Source organism: Lasioglossum baleicum, chromosome 9 (genome assembly GCF_051020765.1).
Source record: "Lasioglossum baleicum chromosome 9, iyLasBale1, whole genome shotgun sequence".
Classification (NCBI taxonomy): Eukaryota; Metazoa; Arthropoda; class Insecta; order Hymenoptera; family Halictidae; genus Lasioglossum; species Lasioglossum baleicum.
The window spans coordinates 4,642,017-4,664,884 of NC_134937.1; the positions used below are offsets into that span (position 1 = coordinate 4,642,017).

Here is a 22,868-nt window from a genome sequence, read left to right on the forward strand (position 1 = left end):
TCACCACACCGCGACCCACGATCGGAGATAATCTCGTGGAAACGAGCAGAGAGAAAAAAAGGGAACAGTAAAAAGAAACGTGTAAAATAATGGCGGATCTTTGGTCCGGTCCACCAAAAAATCACGATTCGGCTGAGAGCCGATCGTTCGATGTATCGCGCCGCGCCGTGTCGCTCCGAAACTATCAGGTCGCCCGGTTGGCATCGTGGACAATGTACGGTATTATCGGTCGCATTATGTCAGGCTAATTACACGTTATCTCGAAGCCGGCGGGTTCGCTGGTAGAGACCGATTAACGAGCGACACCCGGCCGCTTTAATGCATGCGCATACTCTTCATTTTTCTTTAATTGGGTTCAACGAGTAAAAACATCGATTCCTCGAGCCAAGTCTCGACGATGATAGCAGACAACGGGGAAAGTGAACGTGGGCTAAATCCGCGCTGAAACCGGAGTCGTGTGTGAAATACCGATTATTTCGGGATCGAGGATTTTTTCGTCGGTTTTCAAGGCTGCGAACCGATGGGCCGGGGAACAGAACGAGAAAAGAAACCGAGGACGAGCTGGAAAACGAGGTCGGCCGAGGAACGCACGAATTCTGCTGCGCCTGTGGCTATTTTGTCAATCTCAGATTGACAAGTAGATCGGAGTGATAATTAGTCGAAAGTTAAAATGACGCGGAAGATGTTAAAGTTTGAATGGTTCTTTTCTATTCTGAAATATAATTGTCTTGATATATTTGTTGTCTCTCTTTGTATTAGGATTACTGTGCAAGCTGAATAGGATAGTTTGACCGGTAGATTTTCGCGAGTACTCTGCGACGTGTTTTGTATTTTCAGGAAATACAAGTCTAAGCGTAGAGTTGAATTTGTTTCGGGCAATCACCTAAGTCGACCCACGTTCAAGCAGTGACAAGCACAACGTAAACCGCAGCAGGAGCAACACTCGCGTGACACATGTCACAATCGTGTCACAACACCGGTCGACCGGTCGCAGAAGCAAGCCGACCCGAGACTGAGCCTTCGGCCGGTTTCGAATGCCGCCGAAGCCGATCGGCTGCGGACGCGACTCGCCGAGCGTAACCGAGCAGTGCCGAGACATGGCGACCGTGTACGGAAATCGACGGGGACTAGTCGCCCGCGAGATTCAAAACCATCTGGATCTTAACTCTTTATTTACGGACAGTCCCGTAAGTTCTCTCATGGTAATGTATTAATTTAAGGGGGAAGAACCCGACTGCAGGGAACTAGCAAGGAATTAGACTCTAACTAGATTTTACTAGATTTTGGGTCGAAACATGGGTTTGCGGGGATCGGCTTTTTGTCCTTATTCACTATTAACTTCAATAGTTTAACTTCAACTGTTTGCACATCGGGACATAATTCTTCTCTTCGTGGAACATAACATTAATTAATGAATAGCGTGCTTTATCCTTTACAATATTACCTATTTGCTTACATTACTTACCAACAGATTTTTACTAAAAAAATGCTCTTTGTTACATAGCAAATTACGATTTTGACTGTTTGCTGCAAATGTAATCTTGCCGATTTAAACACACACGAGAGATTATTATATCAAACACTTTATTTACAAAATTGACGGAGAAAGCCATGCGTAGTGTAAAACTGTTACAAATACAACAATAATTAGCGGTAATTAGAAGTGTCACTCTAAACAGAAATAGTTGTTTTCGATTTTCGAGTTAGGTGTTATAATGTGTTAACTTATCTACGATAGTTGTGCTTGAAATACGTGTAGGAATGTATTCAAACCGATACTACTGATGATTATACTGCGAATTTTTGTGCAAAAAATAAATATGGTCTGCGTTACTTACGAAAAACAGGGACTAAATTCTTTTAATAATATCAATTATCAAAAATAACATGGGAGCATTTGCACCCCCCCCCCATTTTTGTCACAAATGCATAAAATTCGCGGTTTGGTGTTTGCATGCATTAAATATTCTTGTGTGGTAGATATACGTTCACAATGAAACTTAATTTTCTTTCACAATACGACTCCCATTATTTACTTCACTATAACGTTCTAAAGCTAATCTACCAACTTCGTCAGACTATTTTTGAACCTTAACTGTGGCGATTGCAAGCAACACTCTGTCGGAATTACAATTGTCTTTCATCTGCAATCATCAATTACTTCTACAGACGCACTTCTGATGCAAAAGAAAAGTGAAACTATACGCCTAATTTTATTACTACAATGATCTTAGCATCGTCTAAAGAAACACTTTTCAATTTTTCACAATTATTACAACCGACAGAAAAATCGAGAGTTTAAGGGGGCAGTCTCATGCGAACGCTGCAAAAAACAATTTTCATGTATTTTTGTTCAAAACGATGAGTTAGCTACATGTGTTTTCGAAGTAGAGCAAAAGTTTCGTACCTGTCTATCCAGTTCATCCCATAATTTTTCTATGGGGTTCAAATCTGGTGATTGGGGTAGCCATTTCTTAATTTTTAATGGATTGTTGTTATATTGAAGTTGATCCAAATAGTTTTTACATATTTTTGACGTTTGTGTTGGATCATTATCATTATAATGGTATTATGCAGTTAATACAGTTAAAGGTTCATAATCTATACGAAATATCAGAGTTTCACTAAAAACCGGAGGTGTCCTAAGACTTATAAGCGAGATACTTGAAAGAGAGGTTGTGACGGAAGTGAGTGTTTGAGTTTGAGGGGCCCCAATCGTGCCCAGCACTGTTCTGTCAGTGTTCCGATATGGTGCAACTTTTCTGGCGCATGCGCGGCCAAAACAGTAACGTATGTGTATTAGGATGATGAGGTACCAGAGCCCTGAGGCAGTTATATTGGCGAGAATGTACCGAAACAATCTGTTCCGGACAGAAAGACTCCAGGACGTGTCCTACGAGTTACAAAACATACACAAATACACTTGTTATACATTCATTTTTCAGAATCAAATCATACCAATTTTTTTTTAATTCTGCGGGGTGCTCAAGGTACCCCATTTTATCGAGAATCTTACTTTACTGAAGCTGAAATCGCCGGGCATGCGCGAGAAAAGTTGCACCATATCGGAACACTGTGTTCTATACCGAGTAAGCAAAATGCAAGATTTTGGACGGGCATCTGCGTCAGCAGAAGTATCGCTTTCTGCTGGCAGAAAAGCCGACATCTGATGGCAGGGTGTGTCGGCACAAGCTGACGGCAGAATGCTGGCAGAATGAAGGCAGCTCGGTCCTGAATTCTGCCTTCGTTTAAGAGGGCAGCATGGTCGCCTGTATAACGGCATTCGCCACATTAGTGCGACCGTGCTGCCCTCTTAAACGAAGGCAGAATTCAAGACCGAGCTGTCAGCATTCTGCCAACATTCCGCCGTCAGCTTCTGCCGGGCAAACCCTGCCAGCAGAATGCCATACATCTGCGTCACGGTAAGTATCACTTGTATGTGCTGTCCAAAATCGAGCAGATTCCGAGCAGCGTTCTGACAGCATATGCTCGCCATCTGCTGGCACCGTACGATTGCAGGCTATGCTCGATATCTGCTCGAGGGAGGCTTGGCTGACTGGATACTTTTGAAGAATACAGTAAAAAATAACTCGAAGTTTTAATCACGTGAGACTGCCCCCTTAATTCTAGACATGGATGCACATAAATCACACATACTGCTATGGGCAGCTAGCTTGCATTAGACAGCGGCAAACGACGTCGATTCTCGTTAACACTGGAAAGCTCGATGAAACTCTGCTGCACGGAGTAACGATCGAAGCATGCAGCCTCGTGGCTGCAATTGCAGCTGCAGCAACATTTGCCATTGATCGACGGGCCGTCTATCGGACTCACCTTCCTCGCTTTCTCGAGGAAATCTTGACCCTCCAGACTGTCCTCTCTTTTCGTCGGTGACATCTCGATCCCGCTGTCTTCGTGATGTCTAGTGTACTCTTTCAACGACAGCGTCATCTCCTTCGTGGTGTCCACAGGCGTCACAAACGGTTTCGATTCTTCGGTCTTGCCACTGATTTTGATGCACTTTATCGTGCGTTCGCCGTCGTCGAATTTTGTTGATAACTCGTCTCTGCGGCTGTACGATTCACCTGTCGAATATAGTTTTCTGTTACGTCTATCCATTTTTTATGCATAAAATCCGCAGTACATGAATAAACTTAAATGTATTGATATGTCCTGAATGAATTTAGATACAGATAGAAAAATATAAACTCTGGAATTCCATGTGACTTAAGTAAGTACTTAGGTAAGTAATTTATAAAATGTGTTCTCTATAATGACGAACGCCTAGGAGATTAAAAATGAGTTTGAATATTTTGTAAATCCAAAAAATTTGCACTGTATACAATGTAGGTAATTTATAAAATCTGGTCTATGTAATGACGAACGCCTGAGAGATTAAAAATGAGCTTGAATATTTTGGAAAACTAAAAAATTTTCACTGTATACAATGTCAGTAATTTATAAAATCTGGTCTATGTAATGACGAACGCCTGAGAGATTAAAAATGAGCTTGAATATTTTATAAATCTAAAATATTTGCACTGTATACAATGTAAGTAATTTATAAAATCTGGTCTATATAATGACGAACACCTAGGAGATTAAAAATGAGCTTGAATATTTTGTAAATCTAAAAAATTTGCACTATATGTATTAGGTAAGTAATTTATAAAATGTGTTCTCTATCATGACGAACGCCTAGGAGATTAAAAATGAGCTTGAATATTTTTTAAATCTAACAATAAAATATTTGCACCGTATACAATGTAAGTAATTTATAAAATGTGGTCTCTATAATGACGAACGCCTAGGAGATTAAAAATGAACGAATCTCACTTTTCGATCCGAGCTCCGTTTCGTGATGATGTCCATTCGTTTTCTCATAGGCTTCCGGTGTCACGATGCGTTCGAGATCTTTGATTTCTTTAACATCAACGTTTTCACGATGATCTTGCACAGTGTTGGATATCACTTTGTAAGATGCGACTCCTAACCGTGTATCGTGAGATACACGCAAAGTTGTCGTTTCCGTGACTTCCTTTACGATTTTGCCGGATTTGTCCTGTGGCAAAAAATATTAAAACAATATCTTACAGAAACAATTTAATTATAAGAGAAGTAATGTTATTTTATCAATTATTCCTACTGTTCTAACCCTTTACACTCCGAAACTGACATAATCATTTATTAATTTTTTCGATAAATAAACACAATATTCGAAAAACTAATGTCGAAACAAAATGTTTTTCTACGACATGATTAGATTAGTTATCATTTTTTATTTAGGTATCACGTTGCTGTATTTACGAATTTCTCCATGCTATAAAATATTGTTTCTAACAAATCGTTCTCAAACTTATAAAATCGTAATAACATACTAAATAAAAACGTATAAATAATAATTGTTTAATTCTTGACGTACCTCCACAATCTTTTCCATGGTAACAAATTTTTCAACTTTCCTTTCCCCATTCTGCTCACAAATTTCTGGTTTTGAAACTTCGATCAACGTCGCTGTTTTCTCTAATTCAGAAACCTTTGGAAGTTCACTTTGTCTGGTTACAGACGATGACGTTGCCGCATTAGCAGTGGTAATTTTCGAGTCTTCAATGTTCCACCTGTATGAATCGGAGAAACGAGAAATTTTTATTACACATTATTCTTAAACAAATTATCTAGAATATTACGTTACTGCATACATTCTTATGACTGACTTTTCACTAGGTATAACAAGTAAAAACTCTAATCTATTTCAAGGAACCAGTAGGCACTACAATTTCGTGTTACGTTTGCAACATAACTATCATAAATAGACTGCGGATTTTATGCTGTTATGACTAGACAGCGGATTTTATGCATTTATGGCAAAATGAGTAGGTGTAATTTGAAACATTAAATACGTTAAACAAATTTAAAAATACGTTTATATTATTTTCAACCTGGTGAACATATTAAGAGAGAAAATTAATTTCTATGTCACTACGGTTTCTTGCGATTCAGGTGGAAAATTTTTATTTTGCATAAAGATCCGCAGTCTAGTTATGACAAAAACGTGTTAGTCATAGTACCGAAAGCACACATTTTCTTTATCACAAAAGTGTACATACGCTACATATTTAGGCAATTAACCCCTTGCCATATTTGAACGAGTCTCACTTGTGACGAAGAATTTAAACTAAGTCTAACAAATATGAATGTTACGCCTTTCTTTTTAAATGAAATAGAACTTTCTTCGTTTATAATCAATATTTAAGCATTAAAATAAATGTAGCCATACAAAGAATATAAGTTTTCTTTTCTCCTCTACGACATTTTTGGGTATAAAGATATTTGAATCACTGTAGCTGTAAAGAAAATGGTACGGCAAGGGGTTAATACATCGTCAATGAAGCATTTACTTAAAAACAGTATTTACTTTGAAATGTACATGCTGCAGCACACATAATAGTAACAAAAGCACACATTTTTTGTTAAGAAACATGTGCATTCGTTAAATATTCAGATAACGAATTATTGACGATCACGACCTCTGTTGCATCGGAATATTTTCTTTCTTTATATCATACCAAGTATCGCACACAGGCGTCATGGTTGCTGGAGCAGCAAGGTCTTCGCATTCTGGGGACGTGACGAAGGATTCGCTCCTTGAACGACCTGTTGGAGTTGTCGAACACTCGGTAGCAGTCACGTAACACTCCACGTTAGAATCATCGGCTACACTTTCATCGCAAGACTTGTCTATAATATCCTGTCACGAACATAAACATTCTAGAGTTTTGTATTACCGCGTTACTTAACACTCGGAAGGCGCCCGGTTATAATGATTCTTTTGCATCTACTATTTAAATGTATTTTTAATGTTACTCTCTTTAGATACGATAATCTTCTTAATACACATAATTGCACAATCTCCAATAATTGAAATTAATTACAGAGTGATGCCTTTGAAATGTTGGGTCAAAATTTACATATTGTTAATATGTAAAATCATATTATAAATCAATAGCAGAATCTCCACTTCATGAGAAAATATAAGTATTATTATAAAAATGTAATCTCTTGCAATGTAACAATAATTTATAATTATTACAATAACTTCAATAATGTTTCAGATATGTAAAATCATATTATAAATCAATTGCAGAATCTCCACTTCGACAAGAAAATATAAGTATTATCAAGTATTATAAAAATGTAATCTATTGCAATGTAACAATAATTTGTAATTATTACAATAACTTCAATAATGTTCCAGATATGTAAAATCATATTATAAATCAATAGCAGAATCTTCACTTCGTCAGAAAATATAAGAATTATTATAAAAATTTAATCTATTTCAATGTAACAATAATTTGTATTTATTGTCTATAATGATCTATTAATAGGACGTACATTGTAATCTACTGAGAGTGATTAAATTATTGGAACCACAATATGAAAAATATATCTATTATACATGTGGCGTACAGTCTTGTCGACTCGAATATCATTAAATGTGTATTTGCAATTCGTAAACAACAATATTTCATAAAAGTAATAAAGATTCAGTATAGATTGTTCGTTACTATTTTACATTTAACCCGTACGTACTACAGACATTGAAACTCACACAATCACTACATAGAAGGTCTTCCAGACCACTCATCTTTACTGCGTTATTACTAGACAGCGGATTTTATGCATTTATGGCAAAAATGGGTAGGTGTAATTTTGAAAAATTAGACCATTAGAAAAATTTTAAAATACTGTTGTTAAACATATTAGGAAAGAAAATAAATTTCTATGTCGTTCCAGTTCGTTGCAAATCTGACAGAAAATTTTTATTTTGCATAAAGATCCGCTGTCTAGTTATTACATACATGCAATGTGGCAAAGTAACAAACTGTTCTAAACGAAATTGGAAAACAACAAATATATATATATATATATATATATATACATATATATATATAATTTTTGTTTTTTAATATATATATATATATATAAAAATTTATAAATATATAATAAAACAAAAATTTTGTAATAATCGACTATAATCAAAATTGAAATATATATATACATAAATGGAAATTGTGAGTGTCTCAGGTGGTGTATAGAATACTTAAGACGATAGACTCGTTTCTAGGATTACAATGCAATGTAAAGATGGGGTTTCTTGCCCTCAAAGTCCTATTTTTACGTTTACGTGGCGTAATTTGCATTATTCAGCAACATATAGCTGTCGCAGCTTTATGGAAATAGCTACACGCGCAGCTTTATGCTTCCAAATAATGCAAATTACGCCGCATAAACGTAAAAATAAGAGTTTTGAGGACGATTGCGGCCTAGATTGATCTTTTATCTAGCGCTTTAGACTACTGAAAACCACATCTTTGGATTATTAAGAAATGAGAAAGCGCGTTCTGCACCCTAGCAATCCTGAAAACGAGAGTATACCCCCTTAAGGGTTAAAGTTAGGGTCAAAGAATGATTTGCAGAAGCACAATTTCACAGTAATTCGCTATTAAAGATCTTACATACCTCTGCAACGTCTTCTGCCAGCTTACTCCCACCAGCATCCAAACCACGATTCAAAGAAGCATCCAGCCGATCACTATCACTGCCAGCAGCACTCTTCTCCGCAGCCTTCGCAGCAGTTTGCACGACAGGAGACGAAACTCTTTCAACCCCAATGCAACTTCCATTCGCCGATGCTGCTGGCGCCGTCGAAGATGAAGATGCCAATGCTCCCTTCGCTGTCGTGGTGGAGAACGTAGACACGGATCTCGGTTGAAATTGTGGGGCAGGTGTGGATGAACTTATCATCGGAATCGAAGGCGCGTTTGCTGTAGCAATCGACGAGATTCCAGCAGAGATCGGTTGCACCGATGAGGATGCGGCGGAGGTAGAGGTGGGCAAAGAGAACAAGGATGAAGTGGAGGACATGGCTGATGATGACATTGGAACTGGCCGAGTCCTGGCGCCCGCCTCGCAGAGTCTTGCGTCCAGCTTCTCAGCGAGCCGCGTTACTTCCGCCAGCCTTGCTGAGATCGCCTCCACTGCTGTCAAGTTACTGACTTTGCCCGAGGCATCCTCGGCTTCAGACATTCTAGAAAAATAAATTTCCGTCGTTCACTTCCTGCTATTAATAGAGTTTCCCTAGACAGAGGTCCGCCGGCTCTGCGAAGGATACACCGCCGCGTGCTTACTAACAACCACGCTATCACGCAGGCTACACGGACGTCTGTTTAGGGTTTCGATCACGACTTGGTGGAGTGACTCGCTGCCGGCGCGACGGGAAAGAGTGTTTGAGAAAACACGGTCACTGGAGGGAAGCTAAGGGACTCCTAACCTAACTGATTAATGACTGGACCCCGAACTATGTATACGTTTGGGTTAACCTTATTTTTCAACTTTGAAATTTCGAACACGCCGCCTCCCGAACTTGTTCCGTTTCATGAAAAAATAATAATACAAAATTTGAGAACAATTGAACGTCGGAAAGACGTGGCACATGTTCACGCTAAATGTGAAGAGTACACTGAAAATTCAAGTTAAACATTTTATACCTCCGAAAATATCAGAATTCCATACATACATTCAAGTACAAATTTATTTTGTACGAATTTCACATTAATTACCTGCCTAATTTTTGTCCGCCACCTTCCCGCTAACAAGTCCGTTTTCGCGGAGCGTGATACCGGCGCGAACGACGCGTTTGAATTGGAATAATAACTTTAATTCGCCCACCTCAAATCAGATGGATGGCAAATATATTCTTGAAAAATATTCTTACTTAGAGATCAATTTACATGATCAAAGTGTGAAGATTTGTATTTTCCTTAGTAAATTTTCTTAGTTAAAAACAAGCTTCAATTGCTGCAGAAGCTCCAAGATAAGACCGGGAGTTTAAAAAAAATTCATACGCGCATAGTGCCATCAATGGCCATGTACACTACTGTGCAAAAGAAAGCAACACCCGGCCATATTTAATAGAAAAGCGTAAAAAATCAAATAAGAGCACAGTAAGTTTTGGAAAAGGGTTTCGCTGTTTAATTGAATAGTTCTGAGAATATGTGTTATTGCGGATTATCTAATACTTTAATAAGTCCGTATATGTTTAATTATAAAACAAATAGCCTGTTTAACGTTTACTTTTTACTGTGCCGATGACTGTACTATTTGTCTTATGATTGTTATTCACTGAATATATTTTATAATAAGAGATATATGACTCGTAAAACTGTTTGATTTTGCTGAAAAATCTCTAATAGCTAAACATTTCAACAAAAGATAAAAAGATTTTTACTATGATTTTGGCTTAGATAGCCAATCATTGTACAATTTGCCCTATAAACATTTTCGATCGGACAGCTAATAACAGAGTAATCTCTACCGATCACGATTCGTTATGTATCGTATATGTATGCTGTTTTATTTTACGAGTCCGTTCCGCAAAAATCTAGTAAGATTGTAAGTGTTAAGAACCATTGTACTGGACACTGGCTTAATTGCTGTGTGGTGGACGTTCTAAATTTTATAATGACGGTGATTAGAGGTCCATCGATCAGTTGTCGCCGAGATAATTAAACGTAGCGAGGCGGATTCAGAAAACGTCAAATTTCAAAATTGTTATATAATGGACAGTGACAGCGCCGCAACGAAGCGTTGTGGACCAGATGGTGCTTTCAATGTGGGGCGTAGTTCTAATTTCGGTGGACCAAGTGCCGCCGAATCTGCGGAGCATTACGTTTGAGCGGCATTTTCAATCTTCACTGCACACAATAAAATTCTGCGCGGTCTTCGACACGGCGCGTCAATTTCTATCATCGAAAATAGCTTTTCAATTGCTATTTTCATAGCTAATAACTAGAGTACGGATGCTTATACACTAAAATTGTTTGGATCGGTTACAGCAACGAGGTGTTTAATTAAAATTGATTATATACCGTAATAATTTTAATGGATTTAAAGTAATATTGGAATATATGTGTTTAAATGATTCTGCTGATTAATGTTGTGGCTACCAATTCTTTTCACAAATGCGTAAAGTCTGTAGGCTAATAATTATAATAACCACAAATACGCTCTACTGTTAGAGTTGTGCTAATTCAATTACATTGTAATTCAATTACACAATTGAATTACATTGTATTTCAATTATAAAGTAATTCAACTACATCGTAACTGAATTACATAATTCAAACCTTTCAATTAATTCAATTACTAAGTATTTTAATCAGATGTGTAATTGAAATACAATATAATTAAAATACAGATGATTATAAATAGACAACAAATTGACGTCATTAGACATTCCACTTATGAACAAAATAGAAATGATTAGTCTAATGTTTTGATTTATCACTTTTTTCACGTTCTGTCATATCCCAGTAAATTATCACTAATGCTAAATGGTTCATGTAAATTAATTGAAGATGAACAATTTATTAACAGATAATAAATTTCCACAACTATTATCTAAAATAATAAATATTAATATCGTTTCTGTTTTTAAACATGTAAATGTTCGTGTTCTGTCACATCGCAGTAAGTTATTGTTAACATTCAGTGGAATATATTTACAGATGAACAATAACTGACAGATATTCAATTGAAACAGGTACTATCTAAAATAATGAATATTAATATTGTTCCTGTTTTTAATCGTTTAAATGTTCGCGTCCTGTCACATCGCAGTAAGTTATCGTTAATATTCAGTGGAATATATTTAGAGATGAACAATAACTGACAAATATTCAATTGAGAAACAGGTACTATCTAAAATAATGAATATTAATATTGTTTCTGTTTTTAATCATTTAAATGTTCGCGTCCTGTCACATCACAGTAAGTTATCGTTAATATTCAGTGGAATATATTTAGACATGAACAATTTCTAACAGGCATTCAATTTAAGCAGATACTATCGAATTAATAAATATTTTAGTTTAATAAATAGTTTTCTCGGACTAATAACTTAAATACCATTATGATTACCATTATTGAATCGTTCACATAATTATTCTGACATAACCGCTTGTATCCTCGAAAATCCGGCAATTCCAAAATACGGGTGCATAAACGATCGTAAACACTGTTTCCCTGATTCGATTTGGGGGCCATTTATCTGCGTAATTCGTAGAATGGATCGAAGCCAACCAGTTTTCTCACGAACCGCTTTCGAACCAGAAAGCATCTACACGTGTATTAAAACAAAGTGGATCTCGGAACAACGGTCCGTCTCTGATAAGGGCTTTAAATAAATGTAACAGCTGTTGTGAAAAAATATAAAAAGACGAATGCACCGATGCAGTTTCAGCCGTACGTCGTTTATCTTGGCTGGCGGCCAACGAACTACATTTTCCGGATTTAAAATCTCCCGGACTCGCGCAGATTTCTCAGCTCGCGGACTCGAATTCGACATGGAGAACGTGCACGTAACAGTTCCGATGCCCCTGACCGTCCTCATGCTTGGTGAAAATGGAACGTTGGTCCTCTATGAATACAAACGTCAACGAGGATGGAGACACGGTTGACCCATATTTACCTCATCAACGCGTGGGTGTGCGACAAAACTCAACGCGGGTGCGCATCCATCATCGTTTCAGAGTTCTACGCTCGCGAAGAACGATTCGAATAACTGCCGACCATTCGGCGTGTTTGACAACTATCGACGACTGGACCGGAAGTCTAGTTCGAGGACTTTGACAGGTGATTCGATTCATTTGCCACAGAGCTACGTTACTGGAAGCGATTGATCAGAGATTCGGACGATTGAAGGACACTTATCCAAAGGTTGCAGGAGTCTTGATTCGGTAGAGTGACAAGAGGGATCATTGTTAATGGTATCTCGAAACGATGGACTTACATGCACCGATTTCAAGGTGTAGGTGACTCTTCGACGTGCAGCCATGGACTGACACACCGTCTCCGTTAAAAACGGAGGTGGCCGTCGACGTGCCTCGTTCCCCCGCACCTCTTATTACCAGCTCCGGCCGCCGTGCTCTTTCTTTCGACGAGATTATAGTAACTCGCCGGAGCTGATCCGACTCTCTTCGATTCCGCGGATACGTGGACGATGACCGAATTATCCCCGCGTTTTATTGCTTTAACCCGGTTGCACCGGATATATCGGACGAGAAAAATCCAAGGATACACGTGTCGATCGAGAAAGTTCGACTACGAGGAGGAACGGTGCCAAATGTTTGGTTTTTTTTTGTGAAAACCCGCGACATTTGATGTTCAAAGTCGTTTGCAGACTGGGACCTACGGAAGTAGTCAGTTAGCGATACACGCCCAGTCAAAAATTATAGCACACGAGTGCTATCTTCAATTTCTCACAAAGAGATGTCACAGTGGTGGGGTCGCCGATTTTAATTTAAAAATCTTGTTACCCCAAAGTGAAGTTTAACCTAAAATAAAGATATTAATTCATAGATTTATTCAATAACATATTTTACATTGTGTTCTATTACTTTCTTCGATTTTTGAGGCGACTTATCATGTTATCGAATATGCCTATGAATAAACATCCTAAGTTTATCTTTGAATTTTAATTTAGAAACGCTACGAACTTCCGTTCCAATCCAATATTACTCTTTGCAAGTTCTACAGTTTGCCTGTCTGTGCGAGCAACTGTTTTGGAATCTTCCTTTATTGTTTATCTTATATTTACAAGGAGAGGTGACAGCCATGGGGTCGCCGATTTTAATTAAAAAATTTTTGGTCCCCTAAAGTGAAGTTTGGCCTAAAATGAAGATATTGTGTTGTATTACTTTCTCCGATTTTTGAGGTGACTCTTATCATGTTATCGAATATGCCTATGAATAAACATCCTAAATTTATCTTTGAATTTTAATTTAGAAACGCTACGAACTTCCGTTCCAATCCAATATTACTCTTTGCAAGTTCTACAGTTTGCCTGTCTGTGCGAGCAACTTCTTTGGAGTTTTCCTTTATTGTTTTTTAACCGACTTCGAAAAAGGAGGAGGTTACTCAATTCGATCTGTATGTGTCTTTTTTTCGCTTTTTTTTCTATGTATGTTCACCGATTACGCAGAGATGGATGGACCAATCGGAACGAAACCTTTTGCATCTTGTAGGGTATGTTCCCGGGATGGTCCCGTGCAAAAAAATGTTACATTTTTTTATTAATTACGATTTTATTTGCGAAAATGTGGTGGTGATACCGTTGTGAACTCCGCTGAATGTTAGCTATTAGGAACAGTACCGACGCGACGTCGTTACCGTTATCGATTGCGGCTTTCAGATATTTATAAATTACCATTTGGAATGTGACGGCTGACAGAGATAAAAAGTGTGAAAAAAGTGTGAAATAAAAAAATTTGATCAAAAAAAATTAAACCGACTTCGAAAAAACGCACTAAAAAGTATGGAATAATTTCCATTTAATTTATGTGAATACACACGAACCTAAATACAATACAATCTTTTCGGAGGTGGCGCAAAATTGAAAATTCTCGATACTGGAAATTACGAAATCAGCAACATCTGTCATTTGGAAAATTTTTAATTTTTGCGCCGCCTCCGAAAAGATTGCATTGTATTTAAGTTCGTGTGTATTCACATAAATTAAATGGAAATTATTTTATACTTTTTAGTGCGTTTTTTCGAAGTCGGATTAATTTTTTTTTATAAAACTTTTTCTTATATAATATTTACAAGGTGATGTCACAATCGTGGGGTCGTGGGGAGTGAAACATTTTTAAAGAACACGCTAAAAGTAATAGAACAGAATGGAAAATATGTTATTGAATAAATCTCTATGAATAAACATCTTTATTTTAGGTCAAACTTCACTTCCGGGGGCCAAAATTTTTTAACTATTTTGACGAGAAAATGCCCTGACTTAATCTTGACGAGAAAATATTCAAAAGCTACCAACAGAATTCGCAACTGTAATGAAACTGATGTTTTTTACTAAGAATATTTTTGAAATAGCATCAAGAATTTCTTCCGAAACGCTTATGATCGCTATCGTACTTGCCGTTGATGGCATAGAGGTTCCTTCAGTCTCGTTCTCAAGAGTCGACCCAGCCGCACCATTCGGCCGACTTCCAGCAGAAGCTTTTCTCGATCCCCCAGGATGTCCCTAATCTCTGCTCTGTCTCGTGATTCCGCTGCTAAATCCTCCGTCTTCAAGGATCGACGCAGGCTGCACACTGCCTCGATCAGATCGCGCAGTTTTGAACAGTGCTTAAACAAATGTAGGTACGCAAAATAAATTATCCGTTTTGGAATTCACCTCAATATATTGGATGAATTAAATGCTTTTCCATTTGAAACAGGTAATTTTGATTATGATTTTGAAAATGATACATTTTTATGTGAAAGTTTAGCTGCACTGAATTTCTGTTATTTTTATAAAGTATTATGTACTTATCTCTTTTGCCATTTTAAATGGTACTGTGCAATATTAAAACCGCAGATATACATTTAGCAACATTATAAGCAATGTTATTTGTCATATTAACAGATAATACATGTATTTTTCGTACGGAAGTTCTAATATTAACGTTAAGCAAACGCAACTTTTATCTAAATAAAAAAATATTTTCTGAATACATGAAATAGCAATTGTTCATAGGCAGTGGTCATAATAATTCTGGAGGAGTTTTTTACGGAAAACAACTTCTTGAAATAATTATCATTGTGCGTACATCTTCAACACTCCGATGAAAAACAGCGCAAACCCTCAGCCTGGTCAATTGTTCTTGACCAACAGAGCGAAGCTGCTTCCAAGCCTGTCGTAACTTTGAGAAGAGGGTTGTGTTGCTATCCAATGGTAGTCTGCAGGATAACCTTAACACTCGGGCCCCGTTCACTAATTGACAGCCGTAGTCGTATGTCCCCTGGAAATTCAAACACCAACGTAAGATTTGTGGTACTCGAATTTGAGCTACGATTTTCAAAAGCCGTTTTTTACAGGCAACAGTGCCTAGATAAGACACAGCCTCCAATGGACCAACCAATGAGACAGTTGAAATATTGATTATACGTGAACAATATACTGCATAATAGCTGCTCGTGGCGTGCCTTCGGCACAACCAGGCCCTCCGGGCGGGAGGGGCACAATGAGCGCACTAATGACGTCACAACTTTTGACAATATGACAAAAAATTGTACAGGGTGTCACAAAATTATATGTCGTGGACACCATAGCGCGATTCACCCGCAAAATTGACCTTGAACGTGAAAACCAAGGTAAAAAAGCCAACATTTTTTTTAAGAATTAAGATTTTTTAAATTTTTATACCAAAATTTTCCTTGAAAATCTAAAATCTTAAACCTTGAAAGAAAATTTTGGTATAAAAATTTTTTAAATCTTAATCCTTAAAAAAAATATTGGTTTTTTACCTTGTTTTTCACGTTCAAGGTCAATTTTGCGGGAGGTTTCTTACGTCATTTTCTACTAAATCGGGGGTGTAGAATCGTGCTATGGTGTCCACGACATATAATTTTGTGACACCCTGTACAGACATAGTTTAATTCGTCGATAATGTAAATTCATAAATTGGAATAGAAATAAACTAACAGGCGGATGTTGATAATGTCGATAATGCGAACACGTCGATAATGTAAATTCCTATTGAAATATTGATTATAAGCTGGGACGTTCGTTTTTTTGTTGTATTGAAATATGATTCAAAAAGCACCTTTAGTTTTTCCCGAATTTTCCATTTTTCCGGGCTACTTCTCCAATTTTTCTTTCCCGTTCTCAAGTGATGCGCTTACCAACGAACAGCATTTGATTTTTATTTATATAGATTACATATTATACATATCGTATTAGGTTGTCTCAAAAGTTTCTCTCGGAATGTGTTCCCTTAATGTTGCTAAATAAATACAAAGAATGCGATAATCTTTATGTTAATGTTTTAGTATTTCCTAACGTGCGGCGTTGGCCGGCTCAGTGAAGTAGGTAGGCACTGGACAGTGATCGCACAGGCGACCCCGGACAGTAAATGAGGATTTACTGTAATGTTCACCCTGTATATTACGTATTGTACATATTGTATATTACATATTAGCGATTGACTAAGGAAAAGAGATCGAGGTTCGACGCTTCGACTCTCTACCTCTCTTTCTTTTCCGTTCAACCACCTTTTTCACGCCTGAAACTTTAATAGTTTATTACACGGGTAATTATGATCGTAATTATATCCTGTTTGGTGTCATTTTAACACTTTACCTACCGGAAGCCTATTAATAGGATTTTCAATAATTATGCTGTACCAAAAGAAAACATAGAAATTTTCTTTTACATTGCAATCTTAAATAAGACTATTAGATGACGTTATTGAGGGTGACTTATTAGTTCACAATGAACATTGCTGTAGCTATTGACGGTTCCATTAAAAAGTGTTTAGCCATGTACCATAGATTTTTCAAAATTATGGGATAATCATCGGTCGGTAATGTGTTAATTAGAAAAACGAGACGAATAGGACGATGAAAGTTTCATTAAAAAGAAATCAGAAATTAGAAAAGTTCTGATCTTTTGCTTCGCTTGTGTGTGTCTCACGAATACTCGACGCCTCGCTGTCTTGCTCGTCGAACGTGTTTACCGTTTGACTGACTCCAAGGGGGAAAGTGGTAGGGATAGAAGTTGGACAGTTACGGTAGATACATTTGCGACAGTTACGGAGAGAAGATTGTAACGCGATACCTTGGCAGTTTCTTGAAACGACTGATGCTCTTCCTTCTGCATTTGTATTTCGTTCGCATTGCAGCCAATCTCCATGTGATTCTTCAATAGAACATTGTACAAATCGTTCAACCATTTAACAGCCTGTAAAAGATGCATCGGTGTGTAACAGATCTCGTTCGAAGAATAATTTCAAGAAATCCGTGGTCACCTGTTCCGTGTCCATTTCGTAAGTATATATCAAGGCGATTTGTTTCAGAGAGAGTTTCTGCAGTTCAACGCTGTCGTTGAAGATATTTTTCCTTGCGTTCGTTGCATCCAAAATATCTCTGACGTTTACTATGTCTTCGCCGTAGTCGACTCGCACGTCTCGGCCCAGGGCATCCTTCACAGGCATCGAGAGTATGTCCGACAATTTTTCTCCTTCCTTCACCAGTTCGCATTCCAAAGATTCTAGAAATTCATGACAGACAAATATGAAACGATTCTACACAAATAAATAAGTCGAAAATATGGAATAAAATTTTTTCATATGTGTGATTCTGTTTTCGAGAAAATGGACTTTGAAAATACGCATGTGAACAAATTTTATTCTACATTTTCGACTTATTTTTTTATGTAGAATCACCCCCTTTTCGGTTGTACCACCAGTTACCGATCACTCCGATCACATTATTCAGTATTATATTAATTATTACTATTCTGCGGATCTTTATGCATTTAAGAAGAAATTGGTTGATTGAAATATAAAACAATAAAGGAAAAAAATATTGCAATGTTCTTTTGAATGTAACGAAGTCAGTAAGGGAAGAAGTCAATTTTTATTTTATTCCTGCGTCCCACAATCAATGCAGGATATTTTTATTTTGCATAAAGATCCACAGTCTAATTATTACTAATAGGATAATAGTTTATTCTTATTATTTACCAAGATTTGCTTGGCTCTGCTGCAACTTTAACAGATTCGCGCTAGCCTGAGAGAAGTCGTGAGTTCTGTTGCCCATCACCAATTTATCGAACACTTCGCTGGTTTTGTCAAAATACTGTAACGATATCAACGAAACTGAGTCTCCGGAATAAAACTACGGTTTTATCGTATTGTTTTTTTAAGCACATACCTCAGAAACCAGTCTGAAGAATCTCTGCGAAGTAATTAACACGTTCCGTCGCCTCTCGAGCCTGGTGGCGAAGCTTCGACATACGAAGTCCATGAAATCTCTCTGACATTTCAAATCTTCAGAAAGACGAGTGCTTGGTAAACTATCGATTTTGTGAAGCAATTCTGCGTAACGACCGTAAGTTTCCTGAAACGAAGATTCATTTTAATCAATCTATGAACAAAATAGATACTTACACGTGTGTATATCCTTATTTTAATATATTTCATCAATTCGCTTTAAACCTGATTTCATACTTCATACTTCATAAGACCTTGAACTAAAAAATGTATGACAAAGAATTAAATGAAATGTTCGAAATTATGACCTTGAGCAATCAATTACACTCCCAATTGTTTCTGTTGAAATTGATCTACAAGATCTAATTATATTCTTTCTTGCATGTTCTCTGGTGCAGTCGATTGATCACGACATACATTATCTTTGAGTTTTCCCAAAAAAAAAAATCAAGAAGACATGGTATGTGCCCCTTACGTTCTATCCAGCGATTTGGAAACTTGTTATTCAGAAATTCTCTTACGGTACGTGAAGAATGAGCGGGACAGCCATCGTGTCGGTACCACATTATTCGATTAATATCTAAAGGAAAATCTACGAAAATATGGGCAACGTTTCTTCTAAAAACGTAAGTTTGCTGATAATCTTGTTTGTGTACACTCAGAGATCAGCTTCCATTAATAATATACGTGTTGTGAGACATCAAATATCAAATAGCGTAGACATCAAATAGAGTAGTCAAACTATACCTATTTATAAGTCCAAGGTCATTTAAAGATCATAGTGTACCACATCATTAAACTTGACTTGACATCAGCTACAACACTATGAAGTAAAAAATACATAGTGCTATATAAAAATCATCGGTGACCTTAAAAAGACTTCGAAAACGACAACAATCAGGACGTTTTTTTATGTCACATTTATATCATATTTGCCTACTTTAAACAACCTGTTTAAACATGTTTCATAATGTTTCATAATGTTTCATAAACATTCATAATGTATTAATATTGGATATCACTGTATTCGGGAAAGTCTATAGAATCTTTTGCTGCAAAGAACAATTCAATGTCTTTTATAATAACATCACAATATTTGTTTGAAGTTGAAAAACATGTTTTTTTCAAAATCATGTTTCTCGAAAACTGTGCGTCTAGGGGAAAAATTAAGGGCAGATTCGGAATCAGCGCAAAAAAAAAACTATAACAATCATCGAACAGTAATTGTTGAACAAATTTGGTGTTGGACAGTGTAATTAGTTTCTAAAATGAGTTGTTGAATCGTACCCTGCATTCGAGTTCCAATTCCTCGTGCCGCCTTCGCAGCTCTTCCGAGGATGAAACGTCGAATCCAACCTGGCAACAGGAATTCAGCATTGCGTCAGCGGGTCCAAGGATCCAATCGGTGACACGGGACACACCCTTCTCGAGATCGCCGATCACTCTGGCGGTGTCCAGGTTCCTTTCCATTTCAGACCAGGAATTTTCGATGTCCACCTAAAGAGTATAACGCGACGTTTCATTTACATAAACATCAAAGTGTTTTTGCTCGATTTAGAATGCCGCGCGAGTACCTTCTTCAATTCGATCGAATCGATAAGCTCGTGGATTCGTTTCGTGGCGTCCAAAACATCCTTCGCCGACACTCTACTCATTAAATTCACCAAGCTTCTGCCTGAAAAATAACACACGCATTATCACACAACCATTCTTCATTCTTTTCTATTATACAGTTACTCACATAATTCATCATCACACACACTCTAGATAAAAATAACTATTTTGTAAATGAATCCAATTTCTTTGGAAGGATCGGTTTAGCAAATCACGCCTAATAAACGTGTTGAAAATATGTATTTGGTCGGAATTGTGAAAAAAACTATTAAAAATTGATTTTTACAATAATTTTATCCGAGCCAATAACGAAAATTTAAGAAGTGTGTTTTGTAGACTCATATAAGATATGCATGCTGTAAATTTGATCGAAATTGGTTAATTGACTTACGAGTTATGAACGATCAAAGGTGGTAAAAATTGAAATTTTTTACGATTTTCGGCCTATAATTGCCATTTTTACCACTTCTGATCGTCTATGACTTGTATATGTACCAATTAATCAATTTCAATGAAATTATCAGAATGTATACATATAATGCATATGGGTCTACCTGGGTAAAAATCAATTTTTACTATTTTTTTCACAATTCCGACTAAATGCATTTTTTTCAACATGTTTATTAGACGTTATATACTAAACTAATCCTTCTAGTCTTAGAGAGAAATTGAAGCGACAGTGTGCGTGCGTGTGTGATCAATTACAAATTAACTATATAGCTTAAAAGTGTTCCGAACTACAGCTTTTATTAACACTTTGTCTACCGAAAGCGTCGGCGAGTCTTTGTTGGCTTAAGAATACGCGGATTTTTAGAAACGAATCAGAAAAAGCAATTCCGTACTGTGAAATTCGACTGCCAGAACGGGAGCTTTGTCGGTATATGTATATGTGACAGAAGCGAAGATAAGTTTTTGCTTGTGTACATCGTAGGCATTGTAACCCATTGTAAAAGTAAGATGAAAAAAAATCAAGTTATTAAGATGAAAGCAATGAGGAACGATGGCTCCAATAATTTTTAGCTCGCACATATAGGGAAAGCAAAGCTTCGCAGCCAAGGGATCCTACTTACAAGTTTAAAATGCAGTAACGAAATTATTGAAAACTCCAGAAACTATTTGAACACACAAAATAAAAATTATGAGTAATGTGTTTTTAATTTATTGTTTAATGTAATCTAGTTTTTTGATAATAAATGTTGCGTTCTATATATATTTTCTTTTGCTACTATTATTATGGGACAAATTAAATTCATCAACTGCTACTATCATTATGGAACAGAGAGAGTATTTTATTTCCTTTCTATTTAAAACGGGAAGCTATAAAGGAGGACACATACGATGAAACAGAAATACCACGCGACTCTTATTGTTCACCGTTTTTACACCCTCGCGAGCACATGATCGCGCTTGTTTCTTAAGGAACGCTTATGCTCGACATCCGGTTAAGCCGGTTTTTCAATTTTTGCGGACAATCTAGTTGCAAGTGTCTATCTCCCGGCACAACTGGCGTGATTATAACGCTGGACTAGGAAATAACTATTGAGCATGATGCGTAGGAGCAAGTTTCGTCGAGTATTTTCACTATCGCTCGAATATATTTAGTCACTTGCGATTACCGAAGGTAGCAAATAAAAATTAAATCGATGACGCTATAGTATATTATTTTATGAATAATAATTTAACGATGTAGAGACTAGAGGGAAATCGATATTGACTGCATCATGCACGCGAACTAACATTACTTGAAGATTATACGGATCGCTATGTGTTTAGGTCTACTCATGTAATTATTTATTTAACACTCGCAAGGATAAGATCTAATAACACATAAATAGTAAGGTGGGGTCTCTCAGACCCCGACAAATGAATTTCATAAATATCCTCGTTTTTCATAAATTTGGGATAAAGAATAACACAAATAAAAATAAAATATATAAAATATTATATAGATAAAAAGTAAAAATACAGATTTAATCATATTCATATAAAAATTCTTTTCAAAAATCTGAAGCTGGGTTCAGTGAGACACCACATTACCTTGCGAAGGTTAATATTATTAACCCTTATGTAGTTCACCAAAATGTATAGATTATTTAAAACCTTTCTGTATTTAACATGTTTGCACAAACTCTGATTATAAGACTATAAATTAATATATTAGCGAGTAAAGAATGGACATTCAGAGAAATATTGTAATATTTTAAGAGGAACATTATATCAACTTGTTGAAAGAAATATAGTAAATGGGTATCCGGTTGACTACACAAGGGTTAAAAAATAAAGGTGTTGTATCTATATTCCATCGTTTTATTGCTCTCAATGAAACATGCCAACTTTAAATTAATTATCAGGAACGGATTATTCTAACTATAAAAAATCGTTCATAATATTTACTAAACCTTTAAGTAATGTATGGAGTATTAT

The 22,868-nt window shown here is 36.7% G+C and overlaps 1 protein-coding gene across 16 annotated transcripts in view; it reads right to left on the reverse strand.

Annotated features, from left to right (window-relative positions):
- Sls (sallimus) overlaps positions 1 to 22,868 on the reverse strand; it is a 335,820-nt gene that overhangs the window by 307,918 nt on the left and 5,034 nt on the right. For 13 of the 16 annotated variants that reach the window (XM_076431149.1, XM_076431143.1, XM_076431152.1 and 10 more), the window contains exons 5-17: positions 20,405 to 20,505; positions 20,118 to 20,327; positions 18,772 to 18,957; positions 18,582 to 18,696; positions 17,865 to 18,106; positions 17,675 to 17,797; positions 15,666 to 15,857; positions 14,993 to 15,201; positions 8,524 to 9,091; positions 6,567 to 6,748; positions 5,423 to 5,618; positions 4,837 to 5,062; positions 3,835 to 4,085 (exon numbers count right to left, since the gene is read on the reverse strand). In XM_076431149.1, the coding sequence (XP_076287264.1) occupies positions 3,835 to 4,085; positions 4,837 to 5,062; positions 5,423 to 5,618; positions 6,567 to 6,748; positions 8,524 to 9,091; positions 14,993 to 15,201; positions 15,666 to 15,857; positions 17,675 to 17,797; positions 17,865 to 18,106; positions 18,582 to 18,696; positions 18,772 to 18,957; positions 20,118 to 20,327; positions 20,405 to 20,505 (2,801 nt within the window). Of the gene's footprint in view, positions 1 to 883; positions 1,030 to 3,834; positions 4,086 to 4,836; positions 5,063 to 5,422; positions 5,619 to 6,566; positions 6,749 to 8,523; positions 9,092 to 12,853; positions 13,007 to 14,992; positions 15,202 to 15,665; positions 15,858 to 17,674; positions 17,798 to 17,864; positions 18,107 to 18,581; positions 18,697 to 18,771; positions 18,958 to 20,117; positions 20,328 to 20,404; positions 20,506 to 22,868 lie in introns of those variants that run through there. The other 3 variants (XM_076431139.1, XM_076431141.1, XM_076431142.1) reach the window with 3 other exon arrangements.